General features: G+C 36.2%; 1 protein-coding gene across 14 annotated transcripts in view; it reads right to left on the reverse strand.

Annotated features, from left to right (window-relative positions):
* TRDN (triadin) overlaps positions 1-24397 on the reverse strand; it is a 278614-nt gene that overhangs the window by 21687 nt on the left and 232530 nt on the right. For 10 of the 14 annotated variants that reach the window (XM_059700238.1, XM_059700234.1, XM_059700230.1 and 7 more), the window contains 5 exons: positions 7867-7893; positions 7260-7289; positions 4175-4204; positions 2422-2469; positions 632-679 (listed from right to left, as the gene is read on the reverse strand). In XM_059700238.1, the coding sequence (XP_059556221.1) occupies positions 632-679; positions 2422-2469; positions 4175-4204; positions 7260-7289; positions 7867-7893 (183 nt within the window). The remainder of the gene's footprint in view (positions 1-631; positions 680-2421; positions 2470-4174; positions 4205-7259; positions 7290-7866; positions 7894-24397) is intronic. The other 4 variants (XM_059700235.1, XM_059700231.1, XR_009453395.1 and 1 more) reach the window with 3 other exon arrangements.

Genomic DNA, 24397 nt, shown 5'->3' on the forward strand with positions numbered 1-24397 from the left:
GAATCAAATGGAGGAGATTCTGTGTGTCAAGTTGTCAGTAGCACTGAAGACACAGTTTTGTTCATCCTTACAGAAAAGACTTCTAGAACTGCAAGAGTGTGTGCACTTTATTTTTCTCACATGAAATATAAAAGGATGGACTGTCTTTCCTTTAATATTACATATTCTGCTTATCATTGTTTAGGACAGATTTTAAAAGTTATACAACCATGTAGCTCTCTGTGGAGTTCTCATGAGAGGAAATTATTCTATATAGTGCATAAATAACAGAGAATTTAAGTTTTTTGCGTCTTTATATTTTGAGAAAATGTGGTTTCAAGATAAGATTAAACACTTACTAATACATGATAATCAATGCATGACATGAATTTCTTCAAGTATTATATGTAAACTTAGGTCAATCACATTTAACAAAATAAAATTATGTTACTCCACTTTTCCAGTTTAAATTTTATTGAGTATAACTTTAGTTATTTACAAGAATTTAGAATCTTAGAATTTATGGCACTAAAAACATACGAACTTCAGTGAAGAGGTGTGTGTGTGTGTGTGTGTGTGTGTGTGTGTGTGTGTGTGTATACTCATAGAACAAAAAACTGATATAGAAGAAAAATATAAAATATCTATTTACCTGTTTTTTCTATTGTGGTGGCTTTTACCTGCTTGACACCTTTTTCTTCTGTGATGGAAAAAATTTGAAATGTGTCAGTACAAATAATGACATATCTCAACCTTGATATTTTGTATTCTCTTTGAAATAACACCCAAACTGAGAAAAACATAGCTGTTTCCGTAACAAAATAGAAAGTGATGTCTTTTATTTAAGTTGGATGAAAGCACAAAGAAAACTTGTCCATCTGCAGACGTCCTTTGCATTTATTTGGCCATAAGAGTTTTCCTACTGAAATCATCCCTCAACCTGCCCACACACTCCTTTTTCCTTGTCTTTACTGTACTTCACTGTATTTGTCTTCAGAAAAGTGTTGTTTTATAAAACATGTATCCCCTTTTCATTATTGAATTGGAATAGGAAGAAGCAATCTTTTATCTTGTCAGGCAAGAGGCCTCCCTGGGAATCCAGGATTAACTTGGAAACTCAAGTTTTTTTATGGTATAAAGCTGGGACCGGACAAAAGTGGTATATTTATAGGATGTCTTCTGTTCTCTCTGCTTTTATCAACTTAGTTAAATATTTGGGTCAAAGTAGAGTGATTATTACAATGATCTTATAAAATTAAACTTTTCAATATTTAACATGGGGGGTCAATCAGCTGGTTAAATACCCAAAGAGGGAAGCTTTATAGGGAAACAGAATTGAAAGAGTCTCGTTGTTGTTACTGAAATAAAAGAGGGTTGAGTTAGAGGATAATGCATTTGCTCATTCAAAGCCTAAAATCTCCCATTCTCTCTGTAATAACTGACTGTAATAACTCAAAATGACTGACATCAGAAACAGTGAAGAAAATAACAGATTTTCATTATTCTTTAAAAATTGTTTCTCTTGTTTTGCTGATGTTGATATACACAGCTATTCTCTCCTTCACACACTCCAGTCTTGCTTTCTTTATTCCTATGGGTTCTGTTGTTGATGTCTCATATTTTCAACAAACATAAGCAAATAAAAGCATTCTAACTCATACCCATTGTAAATAGATTCTTTAAAGTAAAATTTGAAAAATGTAAGTAAAAGATATGTTTAGAGAAAGTATGCTTTTAAGTTTTAAAAGTTTCTGGACAAACCATATTCATAACATTTGGTAAATATTTTAGCATGGAATGAAGTAAAAAAAAAACATTCTACAGAATAACAAGCTTAGGGCTGCCTCAAGATAAAATTATTACTTAATTAGCTTAAATTAAAACAAAGCTTCTCTTCTTAAGCAAGAACTAATTAATAAACTCATCTTGGTAACTTCTATATTTATCTTTCTGAGCAGAACACTTTCACTCTACTTTGTCCAAAATGTGAGACCAGGAATAAAAAGAAAGGAATGGAGATGAAGATGGAGTAAGGAAGAAAGGAGGGAAGGAAGTAGGGAGAAATGTCAATTTCCTTTTCTTATTTTGGAGTCTGAGATGATCACGTTTGAAAAAGCCAATCTGCATTGCAAACATTTCCTAAGGATGCCTTGCCCCAAACAGAAGATAATGTAATCTCTAAAGCCCATTCACCTGAGTGCTGGCTATGGTGTCTTGGTGCTTAGCTAATTCTCTGATGAGAAGGAAGATTAGCTGTGTCATTACTTGGGACTGGTCAAGTCTTCAGTACAAAACACATTGTGATGATGACTAAAATGGAATGTTCCAGAATCTGGATGGCCCAAAACTTGGATCCTATCTAATCACTTTAGATTGACTCTAAGCTCTTCATTCTGCTAGGACGAAAAAAATCCGATACTGCAAATACCACCTGCAAAATACCTGGTTTACCATGAGAAACAGTCTTTTCTGGTTTCACTATGTCTTGTTCTAAAAATAATTAAAAGAAAATATTTTTAGATGTTGAGCTTTATAAACCAACATACAGTGATTTTTCTCTGTGACTTCAACTACTGTGCCCATGGGAAAAAACCCTTCCTAAATGTTCATGTCATTCTAGTTTACATGAAAACATTAAAGGTTTTAGCTTTAAAAAAACCATATACCAAGAATTATTATTTATACTTAAGCATCCGTAATACCCAAAGATCAGGCCATAATAAAGCATCAATACTAAAACAGAGAGCTTAGGCAATGGTTGGAATAGAGTACAATGGTCAAGTGAAATAATGTGAAAATATATATTATTAAACATGTTTTAAAAATGTCTTATAAAAGATTCTATAGGAGTATTATAGATAAAATTCATATATACACTGTGCATTTAAGCTTTTTCAGATGAAGCTAAAAACCTTTTATTTACAACAATAAATAATATTAAATAAAATCACTGCAAAACTATATTATTTAACAATAATAAATAAAAATTTTAAATGATATTAGGCATAACTAGAAGTTTCAAACGGCTTTAGGCTTCTGGTTTTAAAAAAGGGAGGGAGGGAGAATATGCAAAGTGTTTCTATCTGGTAATACATATTCATCTGCATTATAAATATAGTCAGAAAAATAAATCAGAAAACAATAGCTAGGCATCTATGAGCCTTGTTACATTGAATATATGTTGTTTATAAGAGCAACTAGATTCAAGCTTATATTAAGTTGCTAAGTAAGAGCTGGTAAGAATTAAATGGGTAATAATAGTACTGTGTGTGTGTGTGTGTGTGTGTGACAGAGAGAGAGGGGGGAGAGAGAGAAAGAGAGAGAGAGAGAGAGAGAGAGAGAGAGAGAGAGAGAGAGAGAGAGACTTGGATTCTTGAATTTGTTGATATTAAAGAATCCTGCTGTGTAATTTTTTTTATAATGAAGAAATCACTTCCATAGAGCCTGAGGGTTTTTGTAACTTGCCTCAGGTAAATAGCTAGTTGGTATCAGAGTTGGGACATAACACTAAATAGCAATGTAAACTTGGAAAGGTCAATGTTACTTCTAATAAGATGATTGTTAGTCTGAGACAGTCTCTTACTGAGAGCACCCAGGATTTTGAGTAAATCAGGCATGGGCAGAATCCTAACTCCAACATTTATTAACTTGAAAATCTGGGAAGAATAACAATTTCTGAACTTGGTCTATTGAATTGTTTCTACAGATAATATGAGCAGTAATTGTCATGTTTCATGTCTCTCACAGTTATATGATGAATATAAAAATTCTATGCTATTCCTTGACTTGTAGGGGGTATTTAATAATAATAATATATGTAATAATAATATATAATAATAATTCTTGTGCTCTTTCCCTTTAAATCTCAGTAGTCTACAATTTTGCAATTTTATGACTGGTGTGTTGTCAGAAAAAGCCCACAAATTATCATACTTAGTTTTGAAGAACCCAAAAAAATACCTCGTAAATACTGGAGTCTCTGCTGAAACCCATTTAAAGCCATATTTTTTATATTTTTGCCAATGGAATATCCCCATTCTCAACTAATCCAGTGCTATAAAACCATATTGATCCATGGAGCAGAAATGAGGATCAGGGAGACTGTGTGAATCTCCACTGGTGGGTGATAAGCCTCTTTTAATTCTAAAATGAAGCCATAGCAACTCTATCAATTAAACAATAAAAAAAATGTTACCTGGTTTTGTTTCCTTTTTCACTTGTGGCTCTGAAGGAAAAGCAAAATGCAGAAATTAAAAAACTGGAAAAAACAAACTAGAGACCAAATTCATTTTTGGAAAATTATTTTGTTTACCATAATTGAAAAAGCAAAACTGCTCTAAAATTATTCCAGTTTCATGATAGTTTCTCAATGCTGGACTAGGAAACACACAGAAGTTAGAACCTTGCCATATACTAAGTTGTTGCTACTGCTAATTGATTTTAACGTGAATTTTGTTTTCTCAAGATGATTGTTGTAAAGAATAGTTCCAATGTCAGCATAAGATAAATGATTAGAGAGTTGGAAGAGTCTTTTTGAAATAGATATAATTGGGTACTTATGTGATTTAGAAGTTTACACAAATAGTGTTATGGCTTGAATTGTGTCCTATCAAAAGATATGTTGAGGTTCTAACCCTAGCACCCCAGAACACGACCTTATGTGGAAATAGGATTGTTGCAGATGTGATTGATTTAGGTAAGACAAAGTCATGCTGGAGAAGGATGGACCCGTAACCCAATCTGGCTGATGTCCTTAAGAAGAAAAAAGAAAAGAGCAACAGGATAGAAACACACAGAAAGGAGATGTCTAAGTGCTGAGGGAGGCAGAGCCTGCATGATGCTTCTACAAGCCAGGGAACAGCAAGGATTTCTGGCAAAGATTCTCCTCTATAAGCCTCAGAAGAACTGTGACTCTGCTGACATTTTAATTTTGGACTTGTGGCCCCTAGAACTATGAGAGAATAAATTTTCAGTGTTTTAACCTACGCAGTTTGTGGCGCTTTATTACAGCCTTCCAAAGAAACATCATTTTAGTACCGAGAAGTGAGGTCACAAATACCTATAAATACAGAAGTAGCTTTGGAGTTGGGTAATGGGTTGAGGCTGAAAAATTTTTGAGGCACTTGATATAAAAAGCCAGATATATTGACATTAAAGTCTATTCTGCTGAGGACTCAGAAGGAGTTGGGGGGAGGGGGCTATAGAGCAAGCTTCTGTTGCTTTGAGAATACATATGTCATCATGAACAGAACATTGTTAGAAATAAGAATGTTAAATGTACTTCTGCTGAGATCTCAGAAGGAAATGAGGAACATGTTAGTGACTACTGGAGGGAGGGTGATGTTGGTTACAAAAAACCTGTCTGAATTGTGTCCTTCTGTTGGCTGGAAGGTAGAATTTGTAAATGAAGAATACGGATATTTAGTTGAGGAAGGTTCCAACCAAAGTGTGAAACAGTAAGCCTGATTTCTCCTTGCTGCTCAGAATAAAATGTGAAAGGGAAGATAAGTTGAGGAAGGAACTGTTAAGCAAAAAGAACTAGCATTTGAAGATCTGGGAAATTTCCAGCCTAGCTAAATAGCATGCATGGGGGATAGGGCCACGGGTGTGGATGGACAACATTTTGCTGAAATGGGTAAAGAATAATGTGTGACTCATGGATCCAATCCACCATCTCAGCAGAAAGCAGCGATAGTGACGTGGTGATCCAGGAAAGATCTATGGAGGGCCTTCCTGTCCAATACTTGGACCCCCCATTAACTGAAAGCAAGACTGGTCATGTTTGCGAGAATATTACACAAGCAGAGAGGCAACATAGCATGGATACAAAGGGACAGAAATGGGGTGGAATAAAGGGTTAACAACTTGAAGGGCAGAGCAATGGATCCAAACCTGGGCTGATGGGACCCCCTCATGTAGAGAGGGCAGGCCTGCCACTTAGATGGTGCAAGAGGGCAGAGCAACACCCTACCTGGCCCAAAGGATACAGCAGTGAGCCAGAGAGGATTTTCTCAGGCTTTGAAATCTAACGGAATTTTTCCTGCTATGTTTTGAATTTACTTGGAACCCGTGACTCCTTTTTTCCCTTTCCAATTTCTCCCTTTAGAAATGGAAATGTCTATCCTATTCCTGTCCCACTGTTTTATTTTGGAGGCAGTAATTTGTTTTCTGGTTTTATAGGTTCACACACGGAGAGGAATTGTCTGCAGGAAGAATCATACCCCGAGTTTCACGCATAACTGATTTACATAATGAGATTTGGGACTTAGAGTTGATGAAATTTTGGACTTAGAGTTGATGCTAAAATGGATGAGACTTAAGGACTGTGGAATGGGATGCATGCATTTTGCATGTGAAGGGCATACATTTGGGGGAGGGCAGTGAGCAGACCTCCCTGCATTGAATTGTGTCTTCCAAAAAACATGCTGGAATCCTAACACCCACTACCTCAGAATGTGACCTTATTTGGAAGTAGGGTCATTGTAACTATAATGAATTAAGAATTTGTCATATGGGAGTGGGATGTGACTGGTGTCATCAGAAGAGGAGAAAAGGTACAAAGATAGAGACGCAAAGAGAGATGATGTCCACGTGGTGACAGACGCTGAGATGGGAGTGATGCTTCTACAAGCCCAGGAACACCAAGGATTGCTGGCAAACACCAGCAGCCAGAAGATGCAAGGATTGATTCTTCCCTACAGGTTTCTAGAAAAACACGGCCCTGTCGACACCTTGGTTTCAGACTTCTAGCTTCCAGAACTATGAGAACATAAGTTTCCGTTGTTTTAAGGCACCTGGTTTGTGTATTTTAGTATAGCAGCCATACAACGCTAATCCAGTTATAAACATGAACCAAAATTTTAACTGTTATGAGGATCTGAATTCCCTTTGTTCATTTAAAATGGTTTCTGCTGCCTGCTACAGCCCTCAGAAATGTTTATCTCACTCAGGAGCCCCCAGGAAGAGGAGAGTGAGAGCAGCTGTGTTTCTGATGAAATATTTATGATGCCTATGTCAGCACATAAAATCAGCAAAAATAGTGGTTGTGTAGGATTGAACCCAATTAGTCAATTGTTTTTTTCTGAACCATATACATTTCTCAGGATTTTTTCTTTTTCCCTCTAGGAACAAGTACTATGTTTGTTTTATTTTAAAATGTTGGTCAAAGATAAAATTTTGAGATAATATTTACACTAGGACACAGCATTTGCAAAAACAAGTTATGCTATTCATTATAAACATAGAATGCAAGTATGAATTTATACATAAAATATACATACCTGGCTTCCCTTCTTTTTTTAGTTGTGGCTCTGAAAATATAGATGTACAGTAGTAATGATGATTATATAAAATATTTATTTCCTGTACTCATGCATACAGGCGCGGGCAAAAGTGGGTTTGTAGTTGTTAGTATGGAAAATAATACAAGAATGAATTAAAAATAATGAATAATACAAGAATAAATTTTTGTGTACTCACAACTGTAAACCTACTTTTGTCCACCCTATTTCATTTACATATTATTCAGTTTTTTAGTATGCCATGTTAATTTTCTTTTTCTTATATAGTAGCAAATTAATACAAACACAAATAAAGGCTCTTCATTAGCAATCACAAGAGGTTTTTTTTGAGACAAAATAAATATAAACTAAAAATTTTAATGAGGTTAATTAGGGTACTGGTTTGTAACTCCAGTGAATAAATGATGAAGGAAAATTTTAGCATAGCATATTCTCAGAAGAACACTTAGGATAATAGGCACATTTTCTTCACAAAATAATTAAGCTTTGGATTTAAGCAAAATATTCAACAATGGAATCAGAAGATGATTAAAAGCATGCATTTAAGATTTATTTATTTATTTATTTAGGCATGCACATAACATACGTGGAGGCTTAGGCTTGACTTCTTTGCCTAGACAAAGTTAAAAAAATATTAAAGACTGAGTCACTCAATTTTTACTGAATCATCACTGAATATGATGGAACACTATAAATTTGAAAATTAAAATTAAAAAAATCAAAATTTAGTTGCTATTCAAGACCCCAGCTATTCTTCTTTATTGAAATTTTATAGGCTATGTAATATAATGTTCATGCCAAGTTACTATTTTAAAAAATCATTTTAAATAAAAAAACTCTTAGCTAAATTTCATTTTACCATTAAAATATAATTTGTTCACAAACTCTTATGTGCAATGTTAAATTTTAATTTTATATTAAGGTAAGACAATTTTTGAGACATTATTTTTAACACTTAATTATGCAAGTTGAAAAAAAACTAAGACAATTTTTAAAAAATTATATTAATATTATCTATATGTTATCTATCCCAGTATAATACATTAAAAAAAATTGCTACTGAATTTGGAATTCTTATGACTAGAAATATCATTTGCTGTTATGGCATGAGGAACCCTAGTGCAGGGGTTGGTAAATTTACTGTGAAAAGTCAGACAGTATATATTTTTGGATTTGGGTCCTTATGATCTCTGTTGCAACTATTCAACTTTGCTGTTGTAGCACGGAAGCAGTCATAGCAATATGTTAATGAATAGAAATGGCTGTGTTACAATAAAACTTTATTTACAGAAACTGGTGGCCATTGCATAGGCCATTGTTTGCCAACCTTTGCACTATCCATAGTCAGTTTTAATTTCCTTTTTAAAAAAAATCTCAACAAAGATTGTGACAGTAAAACACACACCCACACACACACACACACGCACACACACACACTCCTCCTTTGATTTTATATTGTTTTATACTTGTTCTCCCATCACTGCTCAACTCAGCTTCTTAAGATTGCCATCTTTACTTGCTTTTTGTTCATCTCTTGACCTCCATTTCATTATCAATTCACTATACTCTAGCTTCTATTCCCACCATTCTATTTATCAGGTCTCCCTGATCACCAATTCTCCCCGACTACCAACACCATATGTAAGCAGAGGGATTAAGATGTTCAAGATATTCAATTGTCAGTTATAAAAACAGCCATGGTCAATAAGAGTCAATAATATTGTAATAACCATGTATGGTGCCAAGTGGGTACTGCACTTATTGGGGTGATCACTTTATAAGATATATATATATAGTGATCTCATCACATATATGTGTATGTGATGAAAGAAAAGAAATGGAGTAAGTTAGATTAAATGATTTCTAAAATCTCATCCAGGTCTAAAATTATATATGTACTAGAGGCCCGATGCATGAAATTCATGCAAGGGGCTTGGCCCTCGCAGCTGCAGTAGTTTGCCTTGGCCCTCGCAGCCCCGGCTTCGTCTGTAAGGTCATCTGGAAGGACGTCCAGATGGTCGTTTGGCTGTCAGGTCTCATTAGCATATTACGCTTTTATTATTATAGATGTTAAATATTAATTTAAATCTAAATAGTAAATAATTTATTAGGGAGACGACATTTAAATAGGAATCAACCTGAAATGTTTCAGCATTCTTTTTGGCTTTATTGCTCTTTAGTAATGCTCTTTACCAAACTCTAGATAAATATTCTGCTTTGGGGGGCATGTTTAAGTCTAAGGACAGATTAACAAACCTTGTTTTTATGGCCAGTGAGTATGTCCAAATATAATATATCTATTTAGTACAGAGCAGATGTTGGCTGTGCTGTAGCTATACACCTTAGCCAGAAAAAAACCAACAGGCACTTTACCTTTTAAATTGACTTGAAGATTAATGTCTAAACTTTGTACTATGTATACTGAAGAAGCAAACCATTTGGAGGAGGCAAAAAATATCATAAAGATTTTTGTAGGATGCTTGAATCAGTTCCAAAATCTTATTGCATTTTTTTAGATGCCATCATTATTCAGCTACATATTTTATGAGTTTTCCTAATCTTAATTAAAATTAAAATGGAAGAAATAGAAATATATAGAATACATTATAACACTTTAAAAGAAATTCTTTTTGATCTGTATGTGAATTTATGTAAACGTTTCTCTTTCTCCTTTTTTTCTACAGAGGTATTCTTATTTAGGGACAGTCTCATTTATCAAATGTACAGCATTAACTTACTTGTTTAAAACAATAATGTAGTGTTATCTAATGTTCAGAATTATATTTGTACAGATTTAATAAAAATGATGTGAAGTTTAGCATTATCTATGTAGAGCTGAAAATCAGGGAAAGAAATTACAATTAATGCTTGCAAATTGCCCCTTAGTATTCTGAAAGCCATTTAGTAAGCAAAAAGTGCCTCTGACAATTGGAATTAAATTTCTGGAAACTTTTTTATTTTGTGTTAAGAGAGAAATGCTGTCTAGTAGATAAGAAATAAAAGCATTGTTCATGTTTGTCTTTAATTTTAAAAGCAATCGTACTCGGCAGAATGATAAGATCATTTTGGGGATGTTCTTTAAGGTCTATTTGTATTGAGGTCTGTGGCTAATGTGGCCTCCTGCAAAGATAAGCCCAGTGAAACTTCTATAGAGAAAGGGATTTTTCATCCTCATTGGCTTTGTATTGTGCTAAGTTTTCTAGTCACCAAATATTTTGTTAAATTTCCTGAAGCGGTACTCTAATAAATTACAATGGAATCATTTTAGTTGTTATTCAAGCATCCTTTGACCATTCTGTTCTGACAATCCCTCTGAGACAATTATTTTATCCATTGTCTCAAATGAATGGGGAGGGATCTTTTGGATCCTGCCCTTTGATATTCAAATGGATTACAAGTTATGTAGATGAAACTGTTTAACAGTAAATGTTTGTTTTCACCATAATCAGGTATGAGATACTAGAAGATTTTATATATATATACTAGAGGCCTGATGCACAAAATTTGTGCAAGGGGCTTGGCTTCGTCCAGAAGGTCATCTGGAAGGTCGTTTGGCTTTTATGCTTTTTTTTTCATATTATGCTTTTATTATTATAGATATAGATTTCAGAGAGGAAGGGAAAGGGAGAGAGAGATAGAAACATCATGATGAGAGGGAATCATTGATTGGCTGCTTCCTGCACACTCCACACTAGGGATCGAGCCTGAAACCTGGCCATGTGGCCTGACCAGGTATCAAACTGTGACCTCCTGGTTCATAGGCTGACGCTCAACCACCAAGCCACACCAGCTTGGTGAGACTAGAAGATTTTAATCATAAACCAACAGAAAAATAGAGTAGGTTAATCTGAACCATTACTTTAAAGCCTTTTTTTATATAGAACTTGATAAAGCATTGACATCACACTGTGATTATCAAACTATTCAATTATTTATTCGACAAGCATTTACTCAGCACTTAGTTATGCTAAGCACTTCAGTCCCTCAAAGGTATTTAGCCTATAAGGTTGACCTACTAATTGAAACAATTGCTGTGGACGAGTTTAATTCTGGTAACAGTCATAGAAATGAGTTTTGGTTGAAATGCTGTGCTGTTGCATCTCCTTCAAAGAGCACAGGAAAGGACCTGAGTTCCAGATATCACACATATCCTTCGGAAAGTTGGGGAAGAATGGAATATAAAGAGATGTATGGGTTTACTTCACTATTGACCCACATATCTAACTTCCTATAGAATAATAAATATACCACAGGAAATTTAAAGTTCATAAATTCCAACTTCAAACCATGGCCTACTATTCTCTCCTCCAAACACGTTCCCTGTGTTGGTAAATGATACCTCAGTCCACCTACGGTTCCAACAAGGAGGCTGGGCGTCATCCCACAGTGTTCTCCATGCTCTGCTGTCCCTGGGCAGCTGTTCCAGAGGCCTGCTGATTACAGGGCCCCAATGTGTCTGGAGTACTTCATTCCCTCCTCAGTGTCTAGCTCCATTATAGCCTCAAATACATAATTTTCATTCCGTTTCCTTTTTAAGCTGATGTCTTTTCCCCCTTCTTACAAGTTTTCACCATGCCATGCTCATTTATCAAGACTCAGCTCAGCTATTGTCTCCCTCTGGAAGCCATTCCTGAGCTCCTTCCAAGATGGGTTCGATGTCCCTAATCTGTACTCTAGCATCCTATGTCAGCCCTCATCCCTGCACATTGTAATTATTTGCAATACTTTGTAATTATTTACTCATTTGTCTTCTCCAAATACATTGTGAAATTCATGAGGCAGGGACTGTGACTATTGTCTTAGCATTTGTAGCAAGATGCATCGTCTCAAAGATAGTCAACAATAGTTGTCTTTAATGAACAAGTGGAAACTCTACATAAATGGAGCATTCCTTTGCGGAGAAATGCAAAAACTAAACACACTCCCACTGACAACTCATCAAAGATGCTACACATATACAGTGGGGCCTTGACTTACGAGTTTAATTCGTTCCGTGACGGAGCTCATAACTCAAATTACTCGTATGTCAAATCAAACGTGAATGAGTGAGACACGTGATGTTGAGCTGATGTTGTGGCATTCACTGTGACGTTCGCTGAGCCATCTAGCAGTGGGGTATCTGAAGCTGGCTCGTAACCCAAATTTTAGCTCGCAACTCAAAGCAAAAAATCGGCCGAGAGATGGCTCATATCTCAAAAAACTCATTAGTCGGGACACTCGTAAGTCAAGGCCCACTGTACTTGAGAAAGGGTTGCAAAAAAGAGTTATTATTCTGTGGCTCTTTACTGAAATATATGAACATAAATCTTTCTCCCTCCCCCCCACATAGTAGGTTTTTCAAAATTGTGTATGATCACCTTACTTTGAGATATGTGAAAGTAAAACGTGCAAATTTGTGCATGGGATTTCTCATTAATGTAGATTATGGTTATTTCATTGAAGAAAAGGAGAAAATTATACCATGTTTAAGTGTGACTACTGAGTAGTTTTGTCTGGAATATAAAATTTTTTGAAGAGCATTTTTAATGGACTAGCACCACCTGGTACAGCATGTTTTAATTATTAACATTTACTGAACTATATTACCCTAAATACCTCTTCATTACATCCTGATCCTCTTGATCCTCTAAGGGGTCTTAGAAAAAAAAAATGACATGAGAAATGAGCCCTCACTATGATGTAAGTGAAATGAGACTTAACCCTTTTTCCAAGGTCAGAGCAGGGAGCAAGAATGGAGAGTTTGTGAGGAGGAGAGCAAAGAAAACTATCTGAACCTTGATGGGCTTGTCTGAGTGGCCAGCATGGCCCCAAAATTATTTCCTATTTTTCTGTATGTTTCTTTTTTATTTTAATATTCTTTTATTGATATCAGAGAGGAAGGGAGAGGGAGAGAGAGATAGAAATGTCAACAATGAGAGAGGATTATTGGTCAGCTGCCTCCTAGATGCCCCACACTGGGGATCAAGCCTGCAACTCGGGCATGTGCCCTGACCAGGAGTTGAACCATGACCTCTAGGTTCATAGGTCGATGCTCAACCACTGAGCCATGCAGCCAGGCTCTTCTGTTTCTTATTGGTCACATCAATCTCAGTACCTGAGTCTGAGAGTATTTTGTTTTAAAACCAGGGATGTGAGATTAGAAGACATGATAGCTAATGTTTTAATATTGTTTTTCTTTTCTACTGCACTCAAACAGTCCCATTTTCCTTTCTAAAGATGTTTTGTGTTTAGAGCTAAATTTTAACAGCATATGAAAGAAAAAGGAAGATTCCTCATGTTTGTCCAAAAGAGGTATTTAAAATATTTTCTCTGGAATATGATTCAATTACTACATATAAATCTTGCCCTAAGCATCGCAAGTATAAAACACTTCATCACAGTCTTGCAAAATATTTCCATATAAATATAATTGAGTTGATCCACTAAATTGAAAAAAAAAACACCCCACAAACTGGAGCTAAGAGCATTGTTTTAAAAACTGGATGATATATTGAATGTTATAACTAATACAAAAGCATAGTTAGTCACCCAGCCGGAGTGGCTCAGTGGTTGAGCATCGACCTATGAACCAGGAAGTCAGGGTTCAATTCCAGGTCAGTACACATGCCCAGATTGTAGGCTCAATCCCCAGTGGGGGTGGGGGGGGTGCAGGAGGCAGCTTATGGATGATTTTTTTTCTCATCATTGATGTTTCTATCTCTCTCTCCCTCTCCCTTCCTCTCTGAAATCAATAAAAAATATTTTTTAAAAAGCATATCTAATCTAATAAAAGAGAAACATGCAAATTGACCACACCTCCGCTATGCCCAAGCCACACCCACCAGCCAATCAGAGTAACTATATGCAAATTAACCCAACCAAGATGGCGGCTGGAAGCCACGGAGCTGGAGCAAGCAGAGGCTTGGTTGCCCTGGAGATGGAGGAAGCCAAGCTTCCCGCCTGCTCTGGCCGGCTGTGGCCTCCACTCAAGGCAACAAAGTTTTAATTATAGAAGATAAATAAATCCCAGATACCTGCTTCCAGCTAGCCTCCACTGGGAGCTTGGGTGGCTGGGGTCGTGGCCAGCCTGCAAACAGCCATCAGCCCTTCACCCAGACTGGCCACGGACCCCAGTTGGGACCCCCACTCAGAAGGGGCTGAGGCCAGTCTGAAAACGGCCCTCAGCCCCTCACCCAGGCTGGCCAGGCACCTCAGCGGGACCCCTACCCTGATCCAGGACACCCTTCAGGGCAAACCAGCTGTCCCCCACTCATGCACCAGGCCTCTATCTTATATAGTAAAAGGGTAATATGCAAATTGACCCTAACAGCAGAATGACTGGGAATGACTGGTCATTATGACACAGACTGACCACCAGGGGGCAGACGATCAACGCAGGAGCTGCCCCCTGGTGGTCAATGCGCTCCCACAGGGGGAGCTCTGCTCAGCCACAAGCCAGGCTGACGGCTGCCAGCACAGTGGTGGTGGTGGGAGCCTCTCCCACCTCCTCAGCAACACTAAGGATGTCCAACTGCAGCTTAGGCCTGCTCCCTGCTGGCAAGTGGACATCCCCCAAGGGCTCCCGGGCTGCCAGAGGGATGTCTGACTGCCAGCTTAGACCCAATCCCCCAGGGAGCGGGCCTAAGCCAGCAGGTGGTCATCCCCCAAGGGGTCCCAGACTGTGGGAGGGCACAGGCGGGGCTTAGGGATCCCTCCCCCCAGAGTGCACAAATTTTTGTGCACTGGGCCTCTAGTTTAGTCATAAGAGAAAGATAAAATGGAGATTGAAAATAAGTTCAAATAATTAATGAAACTAGTGCATTTTAGAATGGCAAAGAAGATATGTTAACATGGGGAAAACTGGAGTTTTGTAAGTTTTGTGATATTCTATCAGATTAACTTACAAAGTAGCCTAGAAGTAGAAACCTCTGCGTTGACTTCATTACCTCCAGTGGCGACAAAGCTTCCTCCCTTTTCTCTGACTGAGGAGAACTTCCCTAGGACCCCAGAGCATGTGTCTCTCCTTTCAACCAGCTGAGAAAATCTGTACCTGTTATTGATCGACTCCGCAGCTACTAATGGGACTGCACTCGATTGATTGATTGAATTGGCTAAGAAATATTTCATCTCCCAAATCTCTAGAAGATACATTTTTTTCACAAAACTTTCAAGGCTACAGTACTGAAGTCACCATTAGAAATAAAAAAGGGGTTTTTAGTACAGAAGTGTTTAACATTCAGAGATTAAGCATAAAAAGGGTGTTTTTTTTCTCATAAAATAGAAATTACTTTTATTTCCAAAAGCCAAGTAGCCAATGAAGGTCTCTTTCAGATTATAAAAGACTGTACCACATTTTAATTCTGGAAAGTTACCTCCTATACTTATTAGTGTACATTATATCTAACATATTAAATATTAATTTTGTGCCCCAAACCATAATAAGCATTTTAAATTAAATATTTTAACACTTCTAGTTATCCTCATGAGACCAATTTCCCCATTTAACAGATTAGAAAATAGGCTTCCATGTCCATTTGACTATTTAACTAAATTCTTAATTTGTTTATTCAGAAACATTGACTGAGCTCTTACTATGTACCAGGAACTGTTTCAGACACAGAAAATACATGAAATAAACCAACAAAGCCAGGCCAGTGTGGCTCAGTGGTTGAGCATCGACCTATAAACCAGGAGGACACGGTTCAATTCCTGGTCAGGGCACATGCCCAGGTTGTGGGCTTGATCCCCAGTCTGGGGCATACAGGAGGCAGCCAATTAGTGATTCTCTCTCATCATTGATGTTTCTATTTCTCATGCCCTCTCCCTTCTTCTCTGAAATAAATAAAATTATATTTTTAAAAAAGAAATAACCAATAAAAATCCCTGCCCTAAGGAACATAAAGTCTACAACCCCGCCGTGTTATTCATAGCATCTAGATTATGATCTAAGGGTCACATTAGGTTCCCAATTGCAAATAGGTGTAACATATTTTTCTGTTCTCTGCCAGCACTCCATCTCTTTTTTTATTATTCTGAGAATAGAATGGCAATAGCATATTTGAGGTTCTATCTTTTGTAGAAAACTATATCCAGAATATGTTGCAAGAGAAAGGTACACTTTATTTAAGGTTACTTTGAAGTCAGAGAGGAAAATTTGTGACATTGTTAAATTTTCACTCACTGTCTTAGGAATCGAATAGAGTAGGTGAGTGATGTCATTGATATGTTGGAAGAAGTCAGGTCATCCTATCTATGAACTTTGTAACCTGGGGATCCATTTGGTCTTTATTTCAGCTTCCTTGCCTGTAACATGGGTAAAATATTGGAACCTAAATACAAGATCATTATGAGCATATAAATTATGTATATATATGTGAGGAAATCCTCTTGGTTCACAGATAAATTGCTCCACTAATGTTATTTTTTATTTTCCAGGATTTGGATTAATAGGTATTCGACAAATGTCCTTGAACTAACATAGTAAAGATCATTGTTATGTTCTCAATTTATTATAAGTTTCTTTGTGGAAACACACCCTATTAGCATATTACAATGGCACATTCCTGGTAGTTACTCAGTAAACATTAGTCTGTGATAGAAATGGTGATTGACCTGTGCCTCATAGGTATGCATGGCTGTTTGTAGGGATACTTATGAAGTCTTTACCACCGTTGCCACTTGCTAGCAATTAATCAATTTTCCATGTCAGCGTAATTTTAATACTTTCTTTAATCCTGAAAAATAATGAACACCTTCTCCCCTAAGAATTTATAGTAGAATTTTCTAGGGATCTTTTTGTTGTTTCTATGGGGGGAAAAATAAAATGAAATTTTGAGATAGCAATGCCTGCGTATAAATTTATGTTAGCATAACTTCATTGTTCTAATTGCAACACAATTGAACATTGTTTCCTGTCATTCTCATTTAGATTTTTTAAATATATGTCACTAGTTTTTTAAAAACTCTATTATCTTTGCTCTACTGCTTCCCAAGATCTTTTAAGTAAATGTAAGGCAATTTCTCTGTGTGTTCAGCTGAACACTGCTATTATATTACAAAAGAAAGAATATATCATGGTTGAATAACTTCAAGAAATATCGAGTAAAAAAATGTTTAGCCGGTTTTTTTACTATCAAACTTCCCAAATGTGTGCACATATGTGATGAACTTCAAGAGCTTTCCCCAAACTTATATAACCTTAAAATCTTTCATGTAGCGATTATATAACTAGTCTTCTATGCAAAACACTTTGCAAAATACAAGTGTAAGAAATACACTTATACGTAGGACATTCCTCCCTTTTATAGTAAGAAATAAAAGCTATATTAATAATGCTGCTATTGATTTATACTCATAGTTGAACTATATAAGATTATATAGTTTTTAAAGGAAGGATTTAGTTCAAGATTGATATTATATGAACCACTGGAGAAATATTACTCAAGTCACTAAAGTAACAAATAAGGAGATCTTTTTTAGAAAGGAAATGGTTTGCTCTCGGTGGTAATTAAACAAACTGAAATAATTTAGGTGTTATAATCATAAATCTCTTATCTCTCATGTCTTTAAAATTGAACTAGTGTATGCCTAAATTTTTAGCACTTTCCCATGTATTTTGCCCGTTAGAGATACTGTAACACTGTTAACTTGTAAAGACAATTGCTGTTATGTTTCTGTTTGACAGACTAGAAATCATTTTGAAGCATAGTAACCTCCATCTTGTATAAAAACTGCTGTTTGAAATTCTCTGCTATTGTTAGATAGTCCCTTGTTCTGCAAACTCTGTCATTTTTATACAGTTTCTTATTTTGTAGAATAACTGTTTTAGTTTGAATAATAGAAAAAGATAAAAACTGTCTGACCTTGCAAGCTAGCCATCTAACATAATGGACTAATACTGATAATTCCCATATTCTTATGCCAAATGTTTGTTCTTTATGTATCCAAGATTACAAACTGTCTGGAACAATAACGCACAAGAGCCTTTTGTAAAATCTGCAGACAAAGAAGCTCAAAAGGTATAAATACGAAAAACTTCCTGTATGTGTTTGCTCAGAGAGTTGGAAGAAACACCTCCCTCTGGGCCGCGAGCAATAAACGATTCCTAATTAATTGTCTCATTAAGGCGTCTTGTATCTCACTCGCTGATTTATGACACAATTTGACCTACAGTTTCATGAGGAGGCCAAGAACTGAGGAATGACACATCTCCCTCTCTTTTTACTCTGCCAAGCTGTTTTCCTAACTAAATGCATTTTCTTTTCCCTTTCAGACAAGATTTAAAATAGTCTTCAGTGTATATGAAGTATATAAGGTTTATTTTCTGGCCCCAATTCCTGAGCTCCAATCAAATACCTCAAACTATAGTAAACATAAAAGTAAATGGGTCTTCCAACCATGAGGCTTCATTAAATTGCTCATAAGATCATCAATGACTCCATATTATGCATCCCAATGAATACTTTTCAGTCTTAATCTTTCTGTAAATTTATGCTCAATTTGACACTTTAAACAGCGTCCTCCTCCTTGATATTCTTTTCTTCCTAGTTTCTCTAACTCTAAAAGAACCCCGCCCCCTTTTTTAGTTTCTGTTTTTGTTTGTTCTTTTTCTGCTTGCTTCTTAATTCCTTCAGGGTCTTCTTCTCCCCTATTCACTCCTTCAACATTAGTGTTCTTGGTTTGCTTCCTCAGTTCTTGGCTTTCTCCTTCGTCACACTCCCCTTGGCAGATGTCAATGACTCTCATGTTTAAGCCAGCACATCTTTGCTGGGAACTTCCAAATCTGCTATGTTTTTTCTCTGGGTGCCTGATAAACATACCTAAATGCATAACCTACAGGTACTTCTAATCCCAAATATCTTTCCCCCATCCCACCCTAACTAGATTATAAACACTAAGTGGGCTGGAACTTGACTGTGTTCACCAACGTGTTTTGTACTCAGCATATAATAACTCTCAACAAAAATATGTATTCAATATATAAAAATTTACATAATAGGTATACATTTCTTTTTCTAAATGCCACTTTTTTTGAAATTCCAATCCTAATATATGACACTACTATCCACATACTTACTATTCCAAGACAGAAACCTGGGAGTTATCTGAATTTTTATCATCCTCCCCCCAAATTATGGCAATTTTGCTCCTTAAATACTTCTTTAACAGCTCTCTTTCTTTTCTTTCTAGTAATGTTCTACAAAGATCTTCTACTAACTAGAGTTTCAGTGCAATAGTCTCATCCTCCAGAAAACTGATTTCCTGAAGCTATTAGCATCCTTTTCATTTTCAATCTGGTGATTAGCCAAAATGAACAATGTATAATTCTAATGGAAGCTGTTATTTCATTTTGCTTAACGACTTTCAATTGTTCCCAATTTCCTTTAGGAAAAGGACACAACCCTTACTCAGGAAGCCATGGGTTTCTGTTGCTGTTGCCCTCCAGCCTCACCTACTCCAATCCTCCGCTCATGCTCACTCCTTATGCTGCAGTGGAGGTGAAATCCTTGTAGCCTACCAGTACTCCTCCTGGTTTCCCTCTCCAGCTGGGGCTTGTTCTTTCTCTCTCTCTCCAGACGCCCCACCTGGGCTTTCTTCATCTGGCTAATCTTTACCCATTCTCTAAGACTACTCCTGTAACTTCTCCCTTGGCATTTTTTTCTCTGAACCAAAAAGCCTGTAGAAATATAACTTTCCTCTGTATTTGCAAACCACATTCTGTACAACTTTTCTTTTTTGTTGACTAATTCCTTAGCTATTTACTTAATAATATCCACCTTGATACAATATAATTCTTGAGAGTTTAAGTTCATTATCCTTATACCCCTAAAATCCAATAGAAAGCAATCATTCAAAAACATGTGTCCACTTAATTAACCAAGTTTGTGGTAAGAGAGTAGCTTGATATTTTTCTTTCCTGAAGATAAGGCCTATAGTAGATGTCTGTGAGTTCTATAGTAGTAGTTCTCAAGTTTTAGTGAGCATATTAATAACTTGTGATGTTGCCCAGCCGGTCTGGCTCAGGGGTTGAGAGTTCCTATGAACCAGGAAATCATAGTTCGATTCCCTGTGAGGGCACATATCTGAGTTGTGCTCGATCACCAGTAGGGGGCGTGCAGGAGATATAATATAGGAGTTTAGACACAAATACGGACACCATATGATACGCTAGAGGAAAAGATCTGCAAAGAGACCACGGCAGGAGAACTCATGGTGTGTGTTTATAACTAAAGAAGAGTAGTTGAAAAAGTATGTTGCCAAGATTGGAGGCAAGGTAAATAGCTAAGATGTTTTTGTTGTGTACCTAGAGTAAAAGGAAAATACTATTAGAAAGACACTGAATAGACAATAAATGCATAAAAACTGATGATCTTATTAAAATGTTTATAAAGGGAAGGAGTAATGGTAGAAGATTAGACAATGGGAACCATGTGAAGGAATATGTCAGGGACAATGAACCTACCACTGTTCCTTATAGACACACATTTAGAAAAAATAACTTTGCAAGAAGCAAGGTAAGTGATTAGGTCATGAGTTTGTATATTTATTCAGGCAAGAGATAATGAGAACTAGAACTGGGGTCTTACCAGGAGAGAAAATAAAAGGAGAGAACAAATTTGGGAGACACATACTAGGCACCTACTTGGCTCCTGGTTTGTGAAAGAGAAGGAAAAGCTGTGAATGACTCAGAAGTTTAAGTCAATGTAATTGAATGGTGAGTCATGAATTCTATTTTTTGAGATGAGGAACAAAAGAAAAAGACAAGGGAAGAGATGTTGAGTTCAATTTTAAACAAAGTGAGGTGTTGGCATTTAACCTTGTGAAGATGTTGACTAGGCAGTTAGAAAGGCAGGTATAGAACTCTGAAGAGTTTATTTATAATTATTAATTTTTTATAAATAAAAAAATTATTGCTTATTACTTACTATGCCTGTTTTTGTTTTTAATTATGGTACTGTTTATAATTAAAGTCATTTGCTTCCCAAAAAGAGCACTTAGCTATTCTCCAATTACTTAATGAAATGTATATCCTACTTGTCATCATTTTCTTTGGGGGTTGGGGGTGTAGAAACACACACAAAGGAATTTAGTGGCTAATATGCTATGTCAAAAATAAATAATTATTGTTATGTTGCTCCAGTATTTAAAAACATAGTCATCTTTAGTTGTTTTATTTTTAACAGTGTGGATTTACATGATTTAGTTTTTACCAAAAAAAAAAAAAAAGGATTTTAATTTTGAGAAATACGAGATGGTGAATGTGGTCAAATATGGACTAAAGGTCAGCATAATATGAGCCAAAAAAAAGCATCCCCGGAATCTGGCAACAACCATGCTAGTGGTCACCTTTGCAGAAAAGAATTTAGGGGAACAGACCACTCAACAGGAGCCTCCTATTACACCACTCAGCTTTAATTTAATCTACCCTCTCATTATGCCTTCAAAGCTCAGGGGAAATTTTTTCTTCATCATAATTAAGCTAATTCCCTCCATCTATAACGTGTATCCCAACACTCATATTTGGGGCAGCTCTCTCCTAATTAATATCTCCCTCTGGATTCCTTGCTCCCCCTCTCCCTGGACAACTCCGCCCTATCACAACCAGGAAAGCAGCAAACATCTCTCATTGGTTCTACTTGCTGGGATATAATATGTTGCCTTCCTTTAAGAACAAACCCCTGAAAAAATTAGTTTCTGCTGATTATGAGTAAACTCTCTTGTTAATTTCTATAAACTGGTTTCTACTTCCTCCACTCTACTGGAAATGCTCCCCAAAAGGTCACAGAAAAACAGATTTTTGTCAAATATAATGGCTTTTTCTCCGTCACCATGTCCCTTGGCCTTTCTGCGACATTGCTACTGCTGACTTTTCCACCTTTTCGCCAAAGTGTTCTGCTTTGGGATGCTGATACACTGTACTTCCTGATCTTCCAGGTGACACAGTTTCCTTCTCCTCACCGGTTCTTTAACTTTCCCAAGAAGCTGCCCTTCATTTCCTTCTCTTCCCCTCCATGTTTCCTTTTCTTTAAAAAACAAAACAAAACAAAAACCCTCCTTTTTTTGTTTTGTCCTTGGTTTCTATCCAAAACCTCTAAACTCATAGATACAAAACCTCGTCTGAGTATTCCAAGGGAGTGTTCTTCATTTCCAAGGTGTCTCTAGAATAGCTCTATGTGGATGCCCCATTAGCATCCACGCTACCGGTGCTCCCTTTGCAACTTCTACATTTGATCACCCACTCCATTCTCTCATGCTTGAGACCTTGGAGTTGTGTCAATTTAATGCGATCAATGTCTATTCTTTTCCTGTGAAACAGGGTGACAATTACTAGAGCAGTAATAGCACAGTAAGAGAGTATGATGGTGCTTTTAAAACATACTACTGAAAGAAGTATGTTTTATATTACTGAAAGAAGATATAACAAATTGATAATAGCATTTTTCATGACTTGCTAGGCTTTGTCATTGTTAAACACTCAATTCCTAATAATCCCACATTGATTATTAGTTATGACTATGAATAATCTTGAAAGTAAACAGAATTCACTTCCTCATTGTTTCCACATTTACTGAATTGAACCAAATGGCAGATATCAACTCTATTTCTTGTAACAACCCCACCTGATGAATATGATGATCTTCATTCAATAAATAAGAAACCTGAAATTCAGAAATGTTAGTAATTTAAGGAAAGTCACATTCCTACATATAGCAAGGGGAGTCAAATGAATGTCTTTCTAGTCTAAAGCTAGCACTGCTTCCATCACTCTTTATAATGATCTCCCTGACTGAGTTGCTCTTACATATTCCTTAAATCCTTCATCTCCTTGAAGTTTTCACTGATTGCCACAGACTATAGAAATGGCTCCTCTCTAGAGTTCTAATATAATGAATTATCTTGCAGACATCTTTTAGTAGTTCATGTCTATGTCCTTGATTATACTCTCTTGTTTGGAAACAATCCCTTATAACTTGTTTGTAAATTTTGTAATACTAAGCACAATTCTAGACATATAGCAGTGATATTAGCATAATATATGTTTTCAATAAATTGTTGATTGATTATATCTTGTAATCAAATATTTTATTAATGCTGACTTTTCTCCGAGGAAGTTAAAGATAATTATAATCTCAAAATATACATAAATATTTAATGTAAACTAATAATAGGAAATTTACAGCACATGTATCACTTTTTCCATTGTATACCAGCGGTAAAATAAAGCATACACAATGATATGCTTGCTGTAAGGAGCAATATAACACACTTTTTATCTGATCAGCAAACTTTTACTGAGCTCAGTAAGACTGCCAAGGATGGAGCAAGTTTTTCTGTAGTTTTCCCATTTCTGCAGATATATCTAAAACTCAATTATAACTTTTGATGTAAAGCCTCAATATGTCATTTTCTCTCTATCATGCATTATTTTACAGTTTAAAATTGCTGATTTTCCCATTTATTTTTCATAAAATGCATGCTTTCAGATGATGTAAAGTCATTTAAAATGATTATTTACTAAAATAAAAAAACACAAACAATTCCTTTGGTATGTTGGCAGTACCTTGAAGAGAAGTGATGGTAATAATCTGGGTTAATATTTAACATATACATGGAAAGGTGAAATAAGAATCACTTAAATATAGGTTAAAATTTGTGGAAATGAGTATATGCAAATATTTTAAGACCAATATTAAGAATGTCTACATGTATGTAATATCACTTTTACTGTATAGGAAGATAGAGATATAACTTTCTCTTACATATATAGATATAGACACATAAGTATCTTTATCCTATATAATAAAAGACCAACGACCATAATGGTGTAACGACTGGAATGACTGATCGACCAGTCACTATGAGGTGCATTGACCACCTCTCGGTCCCTCCCCCCAGTCCACAGGCTCCGATTGCTGGATGGCCAACCAGGAACCACGGGGGGGAACCAGGGTGGGTGGCGGCAGGGCAGACAGGGGACTGGCGAACGGGTGGAAGATGGCCCTGATCACAGGCTGGGCCTAGGGACCCTACCCGTGCATGATTTCATGTGCTGGGCCTCTAGTAAAGATATAAAATATTTGGGATAGGGTTAACCCTAGAAAGATTTCAATTAATTAAACATTTTCATAATATTTTTA

Source organism: Myotis daubentonii, chromosome 6, assembly GCF_963259705.1.
Source record: "Myotis daubentonii chromosome 6, mMyoDau2.1, whole genome shotgun sequence".
Classification (NCBI taxonomy): domain Eukaryota; kingdom Metazoa; phylum Chordata; class Mammalia; order Chiroptera; family Vespertilionidae; genus Myotis; species Myotis daubentonii.